Source organism: Trematomus bernacchii, unplaced genomic scaffold (genome assembly GCF_902827165.1).
Source record: "Trematomus bernacchii unplaced genomic scaffold, fTreBer1.1, whole genome shotgun sequence".
NCBI lineage: Eukaryota > Metazoa > Chordata > Actinopteri > Perciformes > Nototheniidae > Trematomus > Trematomus bernacchii.
Window position 1 is genome coordinate 2,534,552 of NW_022987801.1, and position 19,704 is coordinate 2,554,255.

The following is a 19,704-nucleotide window of genomic DNA, read 5'->3' on the forward strand; positions in this document are numbered from 1 at the left end:
ACATTTTATTTGGCAGATTGGCACCGCGTTAAGTAAGCAGAATTAGCTATAAGCAGTTCCTGTTTGCAGTGTACTCATGGAAGAACAGGTAATTATAATAATTTGATACTTAAAAAGTAACTTCAAAACCGGGATGATTCTCAAGAAAAGTATTGGAGTTATGAATATATACTTCTGGATTGATGTATTTGACTTTTTTAAAGACAGAAAGGGTTTTTTAACTACTTTGTCTAAAGCCCCTCTGAATGAGACCTATCTCTTGTATACAAATGTAGTTAGTAGAGGTTGTTGAAATGTTGTTTAGCTGCTATTATTGTACAAGTTTTAACACGAATGGTTGTAGGAAAAGGAGATGAATTCCCCCATAGTAGATAAAGATGGGTTTATGTCTGGGCAAAAGAAAAATACCAATGTCTTTTTTAACACAGCACTTTCATTTAATCCACTACAAAAAAAGAGCCATCTTAAGAGTACCAGTAAAAGCAGAACACGTCCAGCTCCTCTCCTCCGCAGACTGGACTGTTAGCCAAGCAAAGGAAGAAGGACCTTTCAGTCCCAACGTCCATGTTCACATGCAGCAAAAATGCAACGGTACTAGTGTAAAGCCTCTGCAGAAGCAAGAAGGTGCCGAGAGCAGGTCGGGAATTAAATAAAATTAAAATTAAAAACAGCACAAAGCGGAGGAAAAGAAACAAAAAATATTTAAATTAAAACTGCTAGCTGAGAAACAAAATCACACCACAATGGGTAATACTATTAGAAATATTTCAGTTAAAACACAAAAACTCTACCCAGAGGTGTGTGTGACCCGGTCCTGTAATATACTGTACACACATAGATTAACCTGGCTTACTCGTTTGTTTTGTAGCGATACAGTAGGCCGTACAATCATGAAGTAGTGACCGAGCATGCATCTCGATTTGAGCAGGACGTTGTTCACTAACAGCAGATCAGCTGTAGCAGAAGCTGGATGTGATTCTGGAGCGGATGAAGGAAGCTTAGTGTTCACGGTTTGAGGAAACGGCACGAAGACCAGCTTGAGGCAGTTTTCTGGAGTAAGTCATAAAACCCCTCGCATTGTAAGAAACTAAAAACCGGGAAATAAATCATAAAATCTGAGCTATGAAAATCACGTGATCCTTTACAATTCACTGCTTATTACATTAATAATATTGATTACCCCTGCCATGTACATTCAAGCATGAGAGTCCAGAGAGGGAACCCGCTAAAGTGTCTTTTCTCAGTCGCCTACAAAGGTTTCAGGATTGTTTCGTTCAGGAAACCTTTTGTCTTCAAGTGGAAATGCATAGCAGGATAACTCTTCGCTCCTCAAGGGTTCGTTTGTCTCGTCACACGTGGCTCTCGTAGAACACCTGGCAGGGGGCGGGTTTACTGTCGTCTGTGGGTTCGGACTCTGCCTGCTCTACTTCCTGCTCCACTTCCTGCTCCACTTCCTGCTCTACTGCCGGCTCTACTGCCGGCTCTACTGCCTGCTTGACTTCCTGCTCTACTTCCTGCTCTACTGCTGCCTCAGGCTCCAGCTCAGGCTCCAGCTCAGGCTCCTCCTCCTCCTCCTCCTGTTCCAGAGGAGGGAGTGGAGGTGGGGAAGAGGGGGGGGGGCGATGAGGGCGTGGTCTCTGGCTGAGGGGGAGGAGCCTCGATGCTGCAGCAACCTTCGATGGCGAGCTGCGGGTGCACCGACACCTGGATGGCGATGTACTGCGGCTGCTCGTGGACCGACGAGTTGTCCGAGTCGGCGGCGGGCGATTCGCTGCGCTCCCTCTCTCGCCCTCGCTCCATCTCCCTCTCCTGCAGGATGGTGAACACGTCTCTCGCCCCGATGCTCCTGGTGACGATCTCGCGGCACCCCTCGGGCGACTGTCTGAGGAAGGTGTGTCTCATCTCGTCCACCCCCACCACCTCCAGGATCTCCTCCATGAAGGTGCGGCAGTTCATGATGAGCGGCGGCAGAGGGATGCTGCGCGCCAGCTCCTCGATGTACCGCGCAAACTCCATGGTTTTAAACTGTGTGACCTTGGCCAGCTCCAGGGTCTTGGCCGAGGTGATGATGGGGATCCGCTTGGCGATCTCGAAGGCCTTCTGAAGCTTCTCGGCGCCCTCGGTGCGGAAGAACTCGTTGATGGCTTTCTCCGTCTTCTTCAGGTGGCTGCTCATCATGCAGAGGCGCGTGATGTTCAGGGCCATGATGATGGTGAAGGTCACCAAACACACCACCATGTAGTACACGCCCATGTCGCCGTTAGTGATGACCACACGCAGCGTCACCGTGCAGTTAGAGCTGCCCAGAGCGTTGGACGCCATGCAGGTGTACTTCCCACGGTCTGCAAACTCGATGTTGGTGATGTTGAGGATCCCCGAATCCATCAGCCACCATTTCTCCCCTGCAGAGAGACGGAGGAAAGTCATGAGTGTGGCAAACACTGCGTAAAACAAACTACCAACAAACTATGATTCATTATAACTTGGGTTGTGTTATTGCAGCTCTTCTCTAATTACAACCTGTATGATGGTTTGACTCACTTGCGATTTTCTTCATTTATAAAAATAATAATAGATGACATTTGTATAGCGCCTTTCAAAGGACCCAAGGCTGCTTTACATGGTGAACAAACAAACAAACAAACAAACAAACAAAAGGGGCAAATAAGTAAGACATTGAATAAATAGCAGTAGGAGTGGAAGCAGGCTGGGATGGGTTAGGGGTCAAAGGCCATGGTGAACAGGTGAGTTTTTAATGATGACTTAAGTGAAAAGCCAAAGCTATAAAAATGACAGCCAAGTACGAGAAAAAACGCTACAACCAATCCTTTTCTTTCGGTACACACATTGCTGACCTGTTATTTAATAAAAGAGATTATGGACTGGTACTGCATAACCCAGTGAACATGCAGTTTGCCCAGTAACTCACAATCAAGGTTTAAATCCTGAAATCCTCTTAATGCATCTGTTCCCCTCCCCGTGTGATCAACAGTGAACTCTCCTCTGCTGTCTAATAGGAACTGCTTATTCAGATGTGCTGATGTTGTACTTCTGCACTGACTCTTTTTAAGCTCAAGAGAACACATTGTTTTGGCACTAAATCAATGGAAAACAACAAGTGTCTGTGAGCCTGGCAGCGGTTCGTTAACATTTGTTGCGTAAGCCCCGTCTGTGCCTTTCTCAATGTTTGGCGCTGAAATTAAAAGCCATTTATGATCACTTTATGGTAATGTATATTTATATCGGCTTGTGTGTTCAGATAGAAGGGCAGCAGTGACCTTATTATTCGTGCCTTCAATATTTAAACAGGTGGGGCTGCTCTGTGTGCTGAGGTTTGAGATCTATTTACATGTTGGAGAGGTTTAAGGGTTGTTTCTCTCACATTACAAAATAAACCATCTTCAAAGTCACAATTAGGTCAAATGTCAAAGCACACTGTTCAAACCAAGGCAAAGTGGATACAGGCAACAGAGCACCTGCAGAGCCATTCAGTGGACACCGGAGTGTCGGGTTTATTTGCTTTGTTTATCAGTTCTTATCTAAGTAATAAAGTGTTGATTCTGACTGATAGTGATCGAGCTTTATTGTGATGTGACACCCTTTGTGCGGTTCAAAGGGATAGTTTGACATTTTAGGAAATCCGCTTATTTGCTTTCTGCGGGAGAGATAGATAAGAAGATTGATGCCACGCTCGTGTCTCTCTTTTCAATATAAAGCTGAGGCGGCAGATGGTTATCTTAGCTTAGCTTAGCACAAAGACTTAAAACAGGGGAACTATAAGCATACACCCTTTGGCCTTTTTACTGTAAAAAGACAATGTTCCTACAAAGCTGTGTTGAAGGTTAATGAAATGAATATTATATATATGATTTTTTTATACATAATAACCCTTGAATGACTTAAATGTCCCTCCTTTGCACTCAAGTTGCTTCTGTGATGGACCCTAGAGGTTGAAGTTCTGCGAGTTCAGCAAAATACAAATGGTAAAAACACATGCATAATATTTGGATACTTGTCATGTTAGGGATTCAAGTGTCCTTTTAAACAAAGGAGGTAAACCCAGGGTTGTTTTGACATTTGTTCGTTAAGTCAGTCTTTATGCTAAGCTAACAGGGCTGCTGGCTGGACTGTACTGTACTGTACTGTCAACAGTTATTTGTATTTTCTACCTTTGGTTTAATACCGCTCCTGATAAAAATGACAACCCCCAGAGCAGCATTTCATCCACATGCAGCAAAGTCTTGAGGAAAATGATAGACAGATATCACAGAAGGCGTTTGTAAATCCATAGTCTGAGGTCTGGAGGAGACGATGAAACGATTCCCCCGTCTTCTCCATGCTCTAACGATTGATTTCCCACACTGCTATCCTCTGGAGGAGATGAACGGGGTTCAGAAAACGCAGCCAGGCCGACAACAGCGTCCCGTCCATCCGCCTTCTCCACTGAGAGATTTCTCATTTTAACCTCAATCACCGGACCATGTGATGCGATTGATGTGCTGCCCAATACTACAAGCAACTTTGTAGGAAGGGGGAAAGGCAGCTTATAAATGCCTGATATCTGCAGAGGAAACAAGAGCAGGCAGGTTGGAGTCACTGCTCTGGAAGTGCTGCCTGCTGTGAGGGAAACATCCTCCTCGCTCATTATATTCCTATGTGTCGCCCAGGGGAGAATCTCTATGATGGTGCACTGGGTTTGTGAGTCATAATAACACTGCGCTCTGATGGCAGGCTTCAACAGACGGGCTCAGGAGAAGCATCACAACGTCTGTTCCCTTCCTCAGGTGAATCACAGTAATCAAAACACAGGCGGAGGAGGCTCGGCTTTAATGAAAATCACTACTAAAAACCTCTTTAAATGGTTTCCTGAATCTAATTAGCAAACAGCAAAGGAAATAATCACTTCTGTGTTCAGACAAAATGTGAAATAATTAGCCAAATCTGTTGAGAACCAATCCTGACTTCTCAACATGAGGGCGTTTTAGAGAAACGTCTGGAACTATGACAAAAAAAACGTTGCACAAGGTTCCCTGTCTCGTCCTTGAATATACAAAATATCTTTCCCATGTAACAGAAGATAGTATTTGATCACATAATTCAACATATCTGCAGTCATAACCTTGCAGTCGTCTCGAAAAACGTGATTTCCTGTTCTTTCAATGTAGCATGTACATTTTTAACAGTTCTTCTTTTCTCCTAAAAGAGACAAGGTGTGCTTCAACCCTTTCTATGATTGGTATTCTACGATGCGCACTGAAACACCTGAGAGTACTGTTTTCCACACACACTGGCTGTGCCTTTAAATGATGCACAGCGTCAGGACCCACCACCGTCATATTTCCCAGTGACTAAGCTGAAAACACCCCCAGAGAAGCACATTTGGGTGAGTATCCTTAAGACCTTATCTACGTATTGTATACTACATTAGGAATGCCAGTTATAACACTCTAAATGAAATATCTGTTTCTAGGGATGGGTGGTATGTAATGTGATATTAATAGACTGTCCACCAAGGTGAGATCTGGCCAGAGCTATGGGCATTTCCTGCATACCTTTGAAGGATTTTGGACCAAATTTCGTATGAAGTGTTGTTAATTGAATGCACTGGTTTATTCAAAACAAGCTATACTGCCACAGAAAACACAGTACAAAATAATAAGTAGTGTGCAGATTCTTGCCCATAACTTGAGTCCTCCGGGTTTATTTCTGCGACACAAACGATTGGCTGAATACAATATGCGACACCTGGAAGTGTCACTGAGCCAGGCAGCGGGCCAATGCTACCCTTAATAGCGGATAAAATGGATGTGTGGCCATTTTTATAGAGTGTATGCACATCTCATAAATGCCCCCTGGCTATCTTTGAGATTTTGAGATACAGAATGTGAACCATGTTGATACACACTGAGCAGGCTGAGGAGAATTTTCATATCCTGTTGGAAACCATGCGTGTACTGACTACTAATTCAAGTGTTACAACTATATTATGCACATAAATGTTAACTTTCAGAAGCCAAATTCAGAGTGAATAATAAACCAGACACTCCTAGCATTGCTGGTGACAAAGAGAGCAGGAGTTTTAAGTAACGGTACAATCTGTCTTACCATTAGTCTCCGTGTCCAGGCGCTCTCCATGGGAGTTGAACCACTGAACACTGGGGAACGGCTCCCCGGTGATATTGCAATCAATCAGCGCACAGTTCCCCTCACGGGCAATTATCTGGTTCACTTTTGTGAACACAACCGGGCCAAATCCGTCTGTCACATTGCCGCTCTCTGTTTGGTTTGCGTCCGTGTCCACTGATAAGGCCCCAGTGGTGTGAGAGGCGATAAGGGATGCCAGGATCAGGAAAACGTATCCTCCAGCCCACTGCATTTTCTCCAACTGTTGGTGCGTCACCCGCGGGGGAAGAGACTCTGTCATGCCTCCTGGTTATCCATCCAGCACACTGGCTATCTCTTTGAAGTAGAAGGCAATTTGGTATTAAGCTCTGTGGCTTGAAACATCTCACTAGAAAACAAGAAGGTGAATGACATGTGTTAGTCATAATGCTGCAGGACTTAACAACACAGCAGCACGATACAAGGAAACAGACATTTACATACTATTACAATTACTCAAGACAGCATTATCTGGACCCTCTATCGTACATTTGAACTGGGTTTAACCTCTGTATTTATTTGAGGATTAACTGGTGCTCAAAAGAGTGCTTCAGTAACTTCATTAAATATAGGACCAGGTACCTCTGATTTGATGATAACAATTCATATTCACGGTTTAGGACTTGGTTGGGGTCAGAGACAATGTTGTTGGCCAGCTTCAATATTTTGTTATGGTAAGCTGATTCATATAGTTTCTCACAGTGTTGACCCACAATCTTTGACAAATGCCATCACAAAATTCACTACCGCCCAAGGTAAAATCTTCAAGTAGCTGTTTTTTAATCAACCCACACCAAAGGTACAAAGATATTTAACTTAAACTATATACATTACCTATACTATAAATGGAATAAATAAACATGTTCCCCTCCAAAGTCATTGTGTTGTAGATGTATGATTTCACATAATCCATCAGCACTGAAATCATTGCCTGTACTATTGATCTTACATATTGAGCATATTCATGTTCATTCAGTTAAGTAAAATTACTGCATTTAGTCTGTTACACAAAGCTTTGTGTAACAGACTAAATGCAGTAATTTTCTAGACTATCTATTCTACGTGTTCACAGCTAAAAGCAGCTTAGCTATGAACATTCACAATACATGTAGGTATCCAAAACGTGCAATAGAGCTACATTAGGTCATCTGAAACTTAAATTAAACTAACAGATGTATCCTGTTATAAGAGATGCATTTTTTGCTGGATTTGAAGGAAAAACAAAGCCACTGCAACATAACGGAACTGTATGTGGGATCCGTCTAATTCCCAGTTCGCTTCGTTTTTCCCACACATAAAGCCCCAGAAGATCGCATATCCGGCTTTTAAATGCACACCGATGATGACATCTTCAAGAATAATAGTTTATTGAATTACATCAGTCATGTCATGTGAAAAAGCTTTGAAGATTTCGTGCGGTTTGATCGCCAGACATCACAAAACAAGGGCGTGGGACACGGCTACGTGATGGAGGGTTTTACATCACGGGACCCTTTCTAGAAATGTGCAAACAAGCGAGGTAGCTCTTTAATAATATGACACATTATTTAAGTGTAACTACAGTTAACGAAACATATTATAGGAATAAAGTGAATGACGTCAAAGCTGCATTTATGTCGAGGGTTGCGGTAAGGTTACCTCCTGCAAACGACCAACTTAACGTCGACGTCAGCAGCTCAAACGTTGACGTAAAGCCTATTTAATAAGATATTTTACAGGTTATAAATACATATATGTATACTCACATCATTGTCTGTCGTTGTTAACGTTTAGTGGGGAACACCAGAGGAGTGGATGTCCGTCGTTAGCTGTTTCTCCGCATCTCCATCCTCCCCCTACCGATAATAGTCCGCTATAACCTGCAGATCCAGACTAAAGACTGGAGGAAACATCGCCCAGTGGTGTATGCAGAGCAGGTGGAGCAATTACATGTTTATTAAGACTAAGATTTATAGTAATAACACCTTGCCCTCTATGAGCATTCATATCAACCCTGAAATGGGACCTTAATTGCATTTCAGTACATTTTAAGAAGAAATGTGTATATGTCTGTCTAGCCTAGCCTACTGGTAGAACATATAATCAGAGGTGGGAGAAGTACTCTGAACTTGTAGGCTACTTGAGTAAAAGTAGAAGTACCAGAGTGTAGGAATACTCTGTTACAAGTAAAACTCCTGAATTGCAAATCAAGTAAAACTACAAAAGTATTAGCATCACAATATATTTAAAGTACCAAAAGTAAAAGTACTCGTTCTGCAGATTGGTCCATTTCAAAATATTACAGTACAGTACTACTTGAGTAAATGTACTTAGTTACTTTTCACCATTGCATAAAATAGATGGATGTTGTTGTCACAGGGGTCCCTATTATTGATATTTCCTCACACCAGTTTAAAGCTGCATCAATAGACATTTTGGCCACTTATGGGCAGTAAGCACAAGGCATGATAATGTTTTTAAGTTGAGAGGGCAACCAAGAGAAATTAGCATCCATTTAGAGTCATGTTTCGAAACCTAACAACATTCACTCCTGACGTTAATATGTGCCTGTTACATGCCATAAATGCTCCATAAAGCTACGAAAAGATTGAGAGCTAGGTGATAATTACCTTTGATTTGTCAATACAAGCCACCCGTTTCACATTTCTCTCAGTCATCAGTGCAGCTTGCATGCACCAAATCTCAACCCAACAGCTATGCAACATTTTGAGACTTAACATTTAGTTTTTTCTTTCAATATGTCACTCATCTGTATTCCTGACGTGTGTGCAGCCTGGCCTTGAAGCTTCCTGAGCAGACAGCAGCAGCTTGGCAGATTTCCAGTTTGTCATCGAACAGTACAGAAAAAGACGGCCTTGAAAACCTTGCTTGCATAAAGGTAAAGTGCTAGTGCTTTTAATTTGGTTTTGCAGGTAGTGGTTTGAGTGCTTTAAGACGTAGAATACAATGACAGGTAAATGGAAACCCATTTCCTCTGCATTTATGATTATTGAAAGCTAAAAGGTTGGAGTATGAAAAGACGTTAAGGTTGACTTCAGTATTGTGGATAGAAGCTGCAATATAAATAGGATCTGGGGCCTACAAAGCAGGAGGGAACAGCACACTTCCCATTGAAACCAAAATCATTCCTGGAAGAAATTGAGGCAGAACAGAAGCTCTTCTAAATAAAGACTAGGTCAGGGTTATGTTTGTGTACAGGAGCTGATAAGTGACTGACCTTGAAACCACTGTTAAAGTCTGAAATGGACACTCTGTAACAGGTCAAACAGTCAATAATGCTCCATCTATGTATAGAAATATGGATATTTAAAGTAATGTGTGTGGTTGTGTTTATCACACATTACATTAACTGTTCTCTAAGTACAGTTTAGAGGTTCTGGTGCTTTCTTTTTCACATTTTCTAATATATTGTTCTTTTTCTACATTCAATTTCATAACATTTGAAGGTAACTTTCTGTAAGGGTTCCCTCTTTAATACTTGCATTTGACTGCTCATATTTTACTTTTACTAGTCAGGACACTAATCTCTTATTAGAGGATTCCAGTACCTTTTCTTTCAGCTGCAAAAGCCTGATTTTTAAGCCCACAATCTGACCCCATTTTTCTTCACGGATGAATGTTTCAGCTTTACACAAACACTCCTGAGAGCTCAGTCCCTCTGCTCACGAGGTGCCACATATTTACACAGCGGGGAGGAAGTCTGTGCCAAGGGAAATAAAACAGGGTCCACCAACTCACAGAACGTTCTGATCGCTAACCACGCATGCTGTTTATTCAGGTCATCAGGGCCCAGTAGTTGAACACTTTTAATCTCAATCAGATCCGATCAGATTTTGAAATCCCATTTTTTGTGATCCAGGATCAGACAACTCGGCCAGATTTTGTCCCAGTATTTCAAAGCAATTCAGGATAGGATCACCCTGATCCAGATTCAGACTTTTCAAGATTACTAGATCCTGAATATCAGTGCTTTAATCCTACAGATCTCGATCTAGTGGATATGAAAAATAATACAAGGAAGAATAGAATAGAATCGGGGGGGATGAAACCCTCTTTAATGGTCACACATGCAGAGCACACAGCACACACAGTGACATTTGTTCTCTGAATATAACCCATCCTAGTACCAGGAGTCTAGTGCTAGGAGCAGTGGGCAGCTATTGTACAGCGCCCGGCAGAGGTGGGACCAAGTCATTGTTTTGCAAGTCCGAGTCAAGTCTCAAGTCTTTGCGCTCAAGTCCGAGTCAAGTCTCAAGTCTTTGTGCTCAAGTCCAAGTCAAGTCTCAAGTCAGGATGGGAAAGTTCAAGTCAAGTCCAAGTCCTAAACTTTGACAAAACGAGTCTTAAACAAGTCATTATGTGCTTTTCAAGTCAGAAGGCTCAAGTCCAAGTCAAGTCCCGAGTCATTGGTGTTCAAGTCCAAGTCGAGTCGCAAGTCTTTTGTGATGTTGTCAAGTCGAGTCCAAAGTCATCAAATTGGTGAATCGAGTCTGACTCGAGTCCAAGTCATGTGACTCGAGTCCACACCTCTGGCGCCCGGGGACCAATGGGAGTGGGGGCGGTGTCCGGCACGGCAGGGCAGGAGGTGAACTGGGACCTCTCCAAGTAGCAGTCCACACTCCATATTTTTAGGTCTGGTCGGGGACTTGAACCGGCGACCCTACGGCTCACAGTCCAAGCCCCTACTGACTGAGCCACTGCCGGACGACAACAGACCACATTGCAGAGACTTCTATAATGTCTAATTATATTTTTAAATACATAAAAGACATCAAATCATAATGGAATTGTAATTTAAAAAAACACTCCCACTAGGGTAACAACAACACAACATTCATTGAAAGGCAGCTGGATCATCCAGGCGTGCTTTGAGGAGCTGAATTCTAAGTGAGGTTTCAGTTTGCTGAAGCCGGCACAGCTGTATTTGTTCTTTGGCCAGACGGATCTGCATCTCTGCCTTCTCCGTTTCACGGCTCAGCAGTGTCTCGTAGGCATCATCCCTCTGCTCTGGTTGTCTGGTGCGCTTGCATTTTCTCTTTCGAGGCGGCTCTTGCAGTGTGTCATCAGGCCTGGCTGAAGGTCCAGCTTCTGGATCCACATGGGTCAGGAGGACCTCGTCTTGAATGGTGTGTGTCACATCGGGTGCATTGACGACCTGAAATGAAAGTTTACCTATACTTTATACCCCTTAATAAGATGATCAAAAGCATGCAAGCTCCTGGAAATGGTAGTACTATAAGAACAAGGATGCTATATAAGGAATATAGCCATAGTACTATGAAAATAGCAATTATACAAGATAATAATTGTAGTTCTATAGGGACAAGGATAAAATGACACATACCTGCGACTCACCATCCAGTACGTTTGATATTCCATGTAAAGATTGTGACTGCTGACCACCAATGATATCAAGCACCACATCTGTGTATTGTCCCCTTTTATATGGTTTGTTACCCGTCAGTGGGCTTTTAGCCTGGCTGTGGTCTTTGGTAGCATGCTGCTTCAAATTCTTCCACCTCAACCTCACTTGGTCCACCGTCCTCTTGTGTCCAGATCCTGTGGCATTCACATTGTCTGTCACCTCCATCCATATTCCGCTCTTCACTTTAGTCGCTCCACCCTCTCTGTTAAAGCTACCAACTATGGAGTCATAATTATTCCTTACACTCTGCAGCAGTGCACGGGTCTCAGCAGATGTAAAATTCGGCCCCTTTTTGTCCATCTTTCCAACTCACTGGTTTGGTTTATACTGAAACATATTTTTAAATAAATTGTACAGTACATTTTGCTCTGGAAATCCAGCCCTCTGGTGGGATCAAGATAATCCAGTTTTTTGGGGATCAAACTGATCCCAATCCTGTGTTGTCGGTTTGAACTACCCGTTTTGAAGATTTGATCCAGATTAAAGCTTGGATTTGATGTCCTGATCTGATTGGATATCAAAGTAATCTTAATCCTGTTTTTTGGTTTTGAACTACCCAAAATCCAAATCTGATCCGATCCGATCAGATAGGGATTCAAAGTTTTGAACTACTGGGTGCAGAACACAAGGCGGGTCAACCCCCAGTGACAACATAGCCTCAAAACCTCATAATATGCAAAAGCAGAAGATTATCTGACACCATTCACCCGCTTGCTTGCAATGTGGAGTTTTAAGAACAACTTTACTGTGTTTGGACTTGTGGCTGTCTTCTGTGTCAGGTTAACACTTGTTGTTGACGCTGCAATTATTGCTATCCCTGAGGTTAAAAGAGTGTGCAATCCAGTGTAGGTGTAACTGTTGTATCCACAAGGGAAATATATGTTGTTTAAAAGGAAAAAGACTCAAACGACCAAATACAAAGAGATTTACAAAGTGTTTATAGAAAGTGTATTTACTTTTTTATACAGTACAGGGTTCATGTGTAGTGTATTGATGCAGCAACAAGTAATGAGATTAGCAACTGTCATCTTTTAACGTAATGTCGTCTTTTCATTTGTTTTAAAACTCATTCATTTGTACGAATGGTTCAACATTCAGCACCAAGTACATGGACTCTGAGTGTCCTCCATTGGCTCTTTTAACATTTTAGTCCGAGGTTAGACAATATTCAAATATATTTAAACTTTAATATATTTTAAAAAGAATCCTTCACCAATAACTTAAACAAAAAACAGCATCTTCAAGGGGAAATACAAATCTTCGTTGATCACTTAGCCTCCTTGATGAGAGATGAGAGTCTTCTGAAAGCCTGTCGAAAATTGATGAGAGATTAGAGGGTGTGTGTGTGTGTGTGTGTGTGTGTGTGTGTGTGTGTGTGTGTGTGTGTGTGTGTGTGTGTGTGTGTGTGTGTGTGTGTGTGTGTGTGTGTGTGTGTGTGTGTGTGTGTGTGTGTGTGTGTGTGTGTGTGTGTGTGTGTGTGTGTGTGTGTGTGTGTGTGTGTGTGTGTGTGTGTGTGTGTGTGTGTGTGTGTGTGTGTGTGTGTGTGTGTGTGTGTGTGTGTGTGTGTGTGTGTGTGTGTGTGTGTGTGTGTGTGTAAGTGTGTGTGTGTGTGTGTGTAGTGTGTGTTAGTGTGTGTGTGTGTGTGTTTAAGTGTGTGTGTTTGTTTAAGTGTGTGTGTGTGTTTAAGTGTGTGTGTGTGTGTGTGTGTGTGTGTGTGTGTTTGTTTAAGTGTTTGTGTGTGTGTGTACCTCGTCTATCTGCTCGGGTGTGGAGAGAGAAAAGGCAGCTCTGACGTAGGGGCAGGGGTCACTGCTGTTGATCATGAAGACCCCCCCGGGAACCAGCAGCACCTACAGCGCACAAACACACATGACTTATGTTAATCAATGTTGTCTTAGTTTAATGCCAGATTATTCTCGGAGGCTAGACAGACAGGTAAATATTGATTAATCCTATTGTTATGGGAACAAAACCATTCTTTTCTAATATAATCAGCAGTTGTTTGTGTGTTCAATTAATTGCAAATGCAGACATATTTTAACTGGCCAATAATAGTCCAACACATAACTCCTAAATTGTTTTTATACTTGATTTTCATACAGATCAAACAACCATGGTAATTAGTTAGCTTTAGCAGTGCTGGCTTTTTTATTAGTTTTCATTTGGATGGATCAAAGCTAACTGTTTCTCCCTGCCTTAAGTCTTTGTGCTAAGCTAAGCTAACCCAACCCTACAGGAGTTGTGTTTCCCCCTGTATAAGCAGGGCAGAGACTGCTGTGTGGTAGTTTATAATATCCTGAAACCTAGGAACATCCTGATAATACCCACTCTTGTTTAAACTCGGCTAATCAGCTATTTGCTAGCAGGGATTTAGATGCTCAGTGTGGGAGGGGAAACACTCAGCTTCTCACAATGGCAGCGTCCTACACACTGTTCAGACACAAAACCTGCTTTGCCCCTTATGCAAAACATCTGCTGACAGACAGAGACTTAACAGAGCGGAAAGAAGCAATGGAATGCATTCTGGGTACTGATATTATAGTACAGAAAGTTAACCTGCAGTAAGTACATTTGGTTTTGTCTCATATTAAACCACAAAGAGGATTAATGTGTGAGGGTTAGAGTGAGATACAACAGGTAGAAGGTGTGTGCTGACCTCTTTCTCCAAGGCTTTCTCCATAATGAGCTGCTGGGTATCGGCTATGCCCTTTAGCTTGATCCACAGGAACATGCCTGCTGATGGAGCGTGCCACTCTGCTACATCTAACACACACACACACACATTAGAAAAAGAACAAGAAGGAACGCCTGGGGTGTGTGCTTCATGACTCATCCCAATTGTATCTGCAGTCTCTTATTTTCATCACGTTTCAAAAGATTCTCATCAATTTAACCAAATACGAACTATGCACTGTCTATTATTATTACGTCTTTTGACTTGTTCACACACCTTTGAGCCACTTGTCTGCAGAGCTGATCATGGCATTGCGTTGTTTCCTGTAGAACTCAATCACCCTGTGGGAGGAGAGAAAACTGTGTCATTCACCGCTGCCAGTGTGGCCTAGTGACTTATTCAAAATGGCTGTATGTGTTTCAATATCAAATATCTTTCTTAACTAGTCGAACTAGTAATGTCGAGCAGGTGCAGCTGCATTAGGGGAAGTCGCGTACCCGTCTATGTGTTGAAGGAAGCCATCTTGTCCCCAGCTGTGCAGCAACTGAGACACCATGAGCTGTGAGGAAGCAGGTTACATGTTATATACTGTAATGACTGGAACAGATCAGAACATTATTGTACTGTAAAATGACCCTAAGGTATACAATCCCCCCTCAGATCTGTACATCTGGAGTGTGACGCACCTTTCTTTCTTTGACTTAAAATGCTTTCTCCTTTCATGGTTCTAATTTTAAATATCTCCGAGTTATTGCCACTGTTTTAGTGCAGATTATATAAAAAAGCAGAGGCGAGGTTGACAGCAGATCCTAATTAATCTCCCTCTTCCTCCTCTGCAGCTGCTCCACAAAGACTCGCTTGGCCTCAACACATCTCCTGGCAGTGTGTACAAGTCTGCACTGTCACTGTGTGTGTGAAGAGAGCATGCTGAACCTCCCTGTTGTGAGCTTAATGCTGCATGGTAAATGTCAGGTTGCTGGAGGTTGAAAGCATCAAAGACGTTAGCCATCAAATGCTATGTATCTGTGAGGTTCTATCTGCTGTAGTTTAGAATGAATAAATGACTTCACACAGTCAAAAGCATCGATATGTTTGCATCCAAACCAGTAATGCAGCATTTTGATTGAGCAGGGTGTGGCGGTGTGAGGCGATGGCTTCATTTACCTGAGTGAAGGTGCTGGTGTGCATGGTGGAGGCCTGGATGTGCAGCACCACCCTGTCCACCAGAGGCTTGGGACCCGTCACAAAGCCTATTCTCAAACTGAAACAAACAGAGTCAAAGACATCAACATATATACTTTATTTTCCTTTAGTCTTGAATAGAAACCCATTATCCATGAAACAGTAAAGCAAGGAATCAACGAACAAACAAAAGATGGATATCCTGACTGACCCTGAAGAAAATGTGGCTAACAAATGTCCTCATGTACAGTCAGCACCACTAAGCCTAAAACCTGTCAAAGCATGTTATAATATTTCAAACATCGGATTTTTATGACTTGAATCTGAAGAATGTGAACAGGGTCTTAAAGTTGAACATGGTTATTGGTGTATTTGTAAAAGGACGTGTCTATAGTCTGTTAAAATGTGTTTTTAGAGGCAAATTAACTAATAGATAATGTCGTTTTTGTAAATATACACTTTGAGGTACAAAAAGATATCATATAACTGGAATCAATGTGCACAACTGTGAAGGACACCCCCATTAGCCCATAGTCTACGTATGAGCGACACATCCTGTTTGTAATTCAGGTCCTGACTCTTTAAGGGAAACAAACATTTTAACAGCAGAGCTTCACACGCTCTGGGTTTGAACACAGAGTGAGACGCTCACCCTGAGGACAGGATCTTAGAGAAGGAGTCGGTCCTGAGGATCCTCCCGTCAACATCCATGGAGAGGAAGGTGGGAGCCCACGGCTGCCAAATAATGAGTCACATCATAAATCATACTTTGAAGACCAAAGTCTATTTAAAATAGAAAATGGAATCATTCCCAAAAAGAACCACATGTTTTTGTCTAAGTAAACATTCTGCTTCAATCCCTAGTACTTAGCATTGAGCTTTCCTAAAACAACAGTTTTAATTCATTTCAAAACGGTTTGCTCTGCTGCTGCACACAAAGTGAGGCTTCCACCGATATAAAAAAAAGTCAACACACTTATCAGGGTAGGATGTCGTAAAATATGACGACTTATAGTCAAAGCGTTATTCAAAAAATCTAAATAGAAGATTTAAATGTTTTAAAAAAAAGGGCTCCTCGGTACAGCCTGTATGCTAAGATCAGAGCACAGAGTAATAACAGAAAACACAGATTGATTATTTCACCTTTTCAAATGTGAGAAAATGAACTGTCTCTGCCAAACACTTGATGTGAGGGAACTCTCTTTGTACCTTGTCAAACTGCAGGAAGTAGTACGGGTCGTCCTCGATGATCAGCATGTCGTACTGCCTGGCCAGCTATTAACGACACGGGGGACGTTCATTAAAAAACGACTGAGTGAATCTGCAGGGAAATCAGCTTCACGACAAGCTCTAATTAGCTGAGTCAGCGCTCAAATGGCCACTTTGCATCAATCAGAGAGTGGTGATTCATTAACCATCTGCCGTGTGAACATGCAGTCATATTCCAATCTAAATGAGGCTGTGATGTGTGACTTTGTAGAAGAAGACAAACCTCGTACACTTCCTGCTTCCTCTGCGTCGTCATGGAGGCACCGGTGGGGTTTCCTCCGTTGGGGATGGTGTAGAGGATCTTGGGGGCGGTGCTGCCGGGCTTGTGGACCTCTGAGGGGTCCCAGCGAGACAAAACCTCCTTCAGGGCCGCAGGGATCATGCCGTGCTGATCGCTGGAGACGTTTATTAAGTTGCAACCCAGAGGCCGGAGCTAAAAACAAGAAGGTAAGAGGGTCACAGCAGCTGGAGTTACTGTAGGAGTGTGGAGTCATAAAGAAACAAAGCATTTTCTCTCACCGCTGCTAATGTGCCTGAATAGGTGGGAGCATCCAGCAGGACGTTGTCTCCGGGGTTGACCAGCATCTCAAACAGCTAGAAAACCCCAAACATCTGAATCACCATCACTTCAAAATGAGTTTATATGGAATTCTTATCAAATATATAACAGTCAGGACGTTTTAAACTGATACAAATTAAAGGACAACTGGTAAACAACAGGTCATAAAAACAACATTGCAGAAAAAAACTGTCACTTTTTATGTGGATGTCAAACTAGTGTTGCCAGTATGTCGATAGTTGAAGCTTAAATTCCCCAGTGTGTGCATCAGGAAATCTGTTGTTCCTCCTGCATTCAACGTCTTTCTTTGACGTGACAACAACTGATTGGTGGTGAGGAAGAACCACAGGCTTTTGGCTTGCATTTGTTTTCACATTCCTGTCCTAACAGAATCAGAATCAGGTGCATTATGAGAATTTGGCCTGCTGGGACCCTCGGGGTGTCAGAAACTTGCACACATTATTCCTGGATCACGTCGGCGCTAACAGCAAGGCTCTTTGCAAACTCAGTCAATATGTTGTGCTTCAATGGACTTCATTTCACCATCATCATCCTTAGCTGATCCCCTAACCGCCTGCTACTATAACAGCTGACAGTAGAGGTGGTGTGGGTACCTTGCAGAGCCCCTCCTGGCTCCCCGTCGTCACACACATCTCCATCGGGCTCGGAGGGTTGTGGAGGTCCTTCTGCAGTTTCTTCATCCACGTCAGCAGCTCGGGGATTCTACACAGTGATGAAAATCAACCCCAGAACTGAACATGCTGTTATAATGCTGTCAGTCCAGTTAATTATAGTTTTATAAAAGCACTTTTAGGTGCTGTTGCTGGGTAGGTTTGAGTAGATATACGTGTATTGTGTTTGGAATAGGCATAAAAAAGTAACAAAAACGTCTCACCTAAAAACGAAAAATCAACATTAGGTTAAATGAACACTATATTTCAGCCTGACGCAGTTTAAAGAGGCAACTGTTGAATAAAATAAAACTTTAGTAGCAGAATGATAACCTCCACCTGCTGCTGCACACTTTTCTGAGGTAATCTAAAGTAATGTCCCTGTTTTTGTTCTGGAGATTCTCTCACCCGTTAGAGGCGGAGTACTGCAGAGCCCTCTTCATCAGCGCCTCGTCGAAGTTGAGCGTCTGTCCGTCCTTCAGCCTGAAGGAGGCTGACAGGAAGGGGAAGGTGTTGGGGTTTGGAGCTCCTCCGGCCAAAGAGATCATAGTCGGAGGAGACCGCTGCTGCAGCTCAGCTGATTACAGGCAGAGAGATGGATGAGAGGGACTGATTTACTAGCAATCTACATTCGTAATCATTTCCCCATTTTATATACATATAAGCTGTGTTTTAAAGCATACTTGGCTGTATGTGTGTATGTCCAGGTTAATAGGAGTGACATCGAATAATGTGACATTTTTTGTAGAATTAATTGATTTGTTGATCCATAAAATGTCATATTTGTTCACTTAAAGTATCCAAAAGTGATGCCTATATATTGCACATTTACCCACAGTTCAAAACCAGTGAATAGGGGCTGCACTGCTAAACTTATAGCAGGTAAGCCTATACATGCATTCACTAGATAACACAACATTTTCTTCATATTTTTCTATGAAACGAGTGTCACATTTTCAACACGTGTTTATTTAAAAATACTCACTCAGCATCCTGATGGCGGAGGGCTTTCTAGCTGCACTGACAGCTGTCAGAAACCGAGCGTAATTCATGATCCTGCAGAATTAAAACATCTGAAATATTCATCCTCACAGCTCACATATAAATACATTGCATTAACTTTCTCAGCCTCCACATGTTGCTGGAAGCCTGAAAACATTAATCGGCGTATTATTATTTATAAGTTAACTTGTTATCAAATAGTTCCCAAATAATTATTGTTGTAGCCTACTACAGACCAGCAGCACTGTCACATTAGATTCATGTTATAAAGAAACTCCGTAAAAGTGAGCCCACATAAGCACCAGGTGAGATACCTGTTTTTGGGACACTGCAGTGCCGAGGTGCATACACATTATACTCGATACATGTCTTAAAGTCACACTAATAAAGGTATTAACTCGACCACGTTCCGCTTTCTACAAACTAACCTTGCGTAACTCGGCTTGACCCCACCGTGGACCTTTTGTCCGAGACCTACAGTGGTCATCTCGCGATACATGCAAAGTTAACTAATCCTCCAAGATGTAAAAAAACAATAAACAACTAAAATTGAGCTAACAGTTCAATAACTTAGCTTAACTTTTTGATATTATATTCTTCGGGTCAGTTTCATGTAACTAATTTGAGTTAGGCTTAATTACTAACGGAGACAATGGATGTAGATCCTTACCGATGTGAAGTCTCGCTCTTGTTTGACCGGTTTTTTTTTCCTCCACTAAGAGGCAGTATACCGGATCTCAAAAATAACCGGAAATGACGA

At 42.4% G+C, this 19,704-nt stretch overlaps 2 protein-coding genes across 4 annotated transcripts; both read right to left on the reverse strand.

Annotated features, from left to right (window-relative positions):
- Positions 1-411: 411 nt before the first annotated feature.
- Positions 412-8,009, reverse strand: mfap3l (microfibril associated protein 3 like). The gene is given in 4 exon segments (XM_034150194.1): positions 412-1,611; positions 1,613-2,402; positions 6,106-6,511; positions 7,908-8,009. Coding segments are annotated over 3 exon segments (1,371 nt in total). The 5' UTR covers positions 6,425-6,511; positions 7,908-8,009; the 3' UTR covers positions 412-1,349.
- A 4,499-nt stretch (positions 8,010-12,508) lies between these two features.
- aadat (aminoadipate aminotransferase) lies at positions 12,509-19,644 on the reverse strand. 3 transcript variants are annotated; one of them, XM_034150196.1, is made up of 14 exons: positions 19,615-19,644; positions 18,928-18,998; positions 18,351-18,519; positions 17,886-17,994; positions 17,232-17,306; positions 16,936-17,145; positions 16,653-16,718; positions 16,096-16,178; positions 15,426-15,522; positions 14,759-14,820; positions 14,538-14,602; positions 14,244-14,350; positions 13,336-13,437; positions 12,509-12,896 (listed from the first exon to the last, which is right to left on the reverse strand). In XM_034150196.1, exons 2-14 carry the CDS (start codon positions 18,992-18,994, stop codon positions 12,855-12,857), a joined length of 1,254 nt encoding a protein of 417 aa, XP_034006087.1. In that variant the 5' UTR covers positions 18,995-18,998; positions 19,615-19,644; the 3' UTR covers positions 12,509-12,854. The 3 variants fall into 3 exon arrangements, with proteins under 3 accessions (XP_034006087.1, XP_034006086.1, XP_034006088.1); XM_034150195.1 differs by lacking the exon at positions 19,615-19,644 and adding an exon at positions 19,373-19,425; XM_034150197.1 differs by lacking the exon at positions 19,615-19,644 and adding an exon at positions 19,259-19,345.
- Between the last annotated feature and the right edge of the window lie 60 nt (positions 19,645-19,704).

Excerpts from the sequence above, each read along its gene's own strand:
- aadat (XM_034150196.1), bottom strand. The coding sequence starts at position 18,994 with ATGAATTACGCTCGGTTTCTGACAGCTGTCAGTGCAGCTAGAAAGCCC. Across the intron at positions 14,821-15,425 it reads ACACCAGCACCTTCACTCAG|CTCATGGTGTCTCAGTTGCT; the intron begins GTAAATGAAGCC and ends GCTTCCTCACAG. Across the intron at positions 14,351-14,537 it reads TGCAGACAAGTGGCTCAAAG|ATGTAGCAGAGTGGCACGCT; the intron begins GTGTGTGAACAA and ends TGTGTGTGTTAG.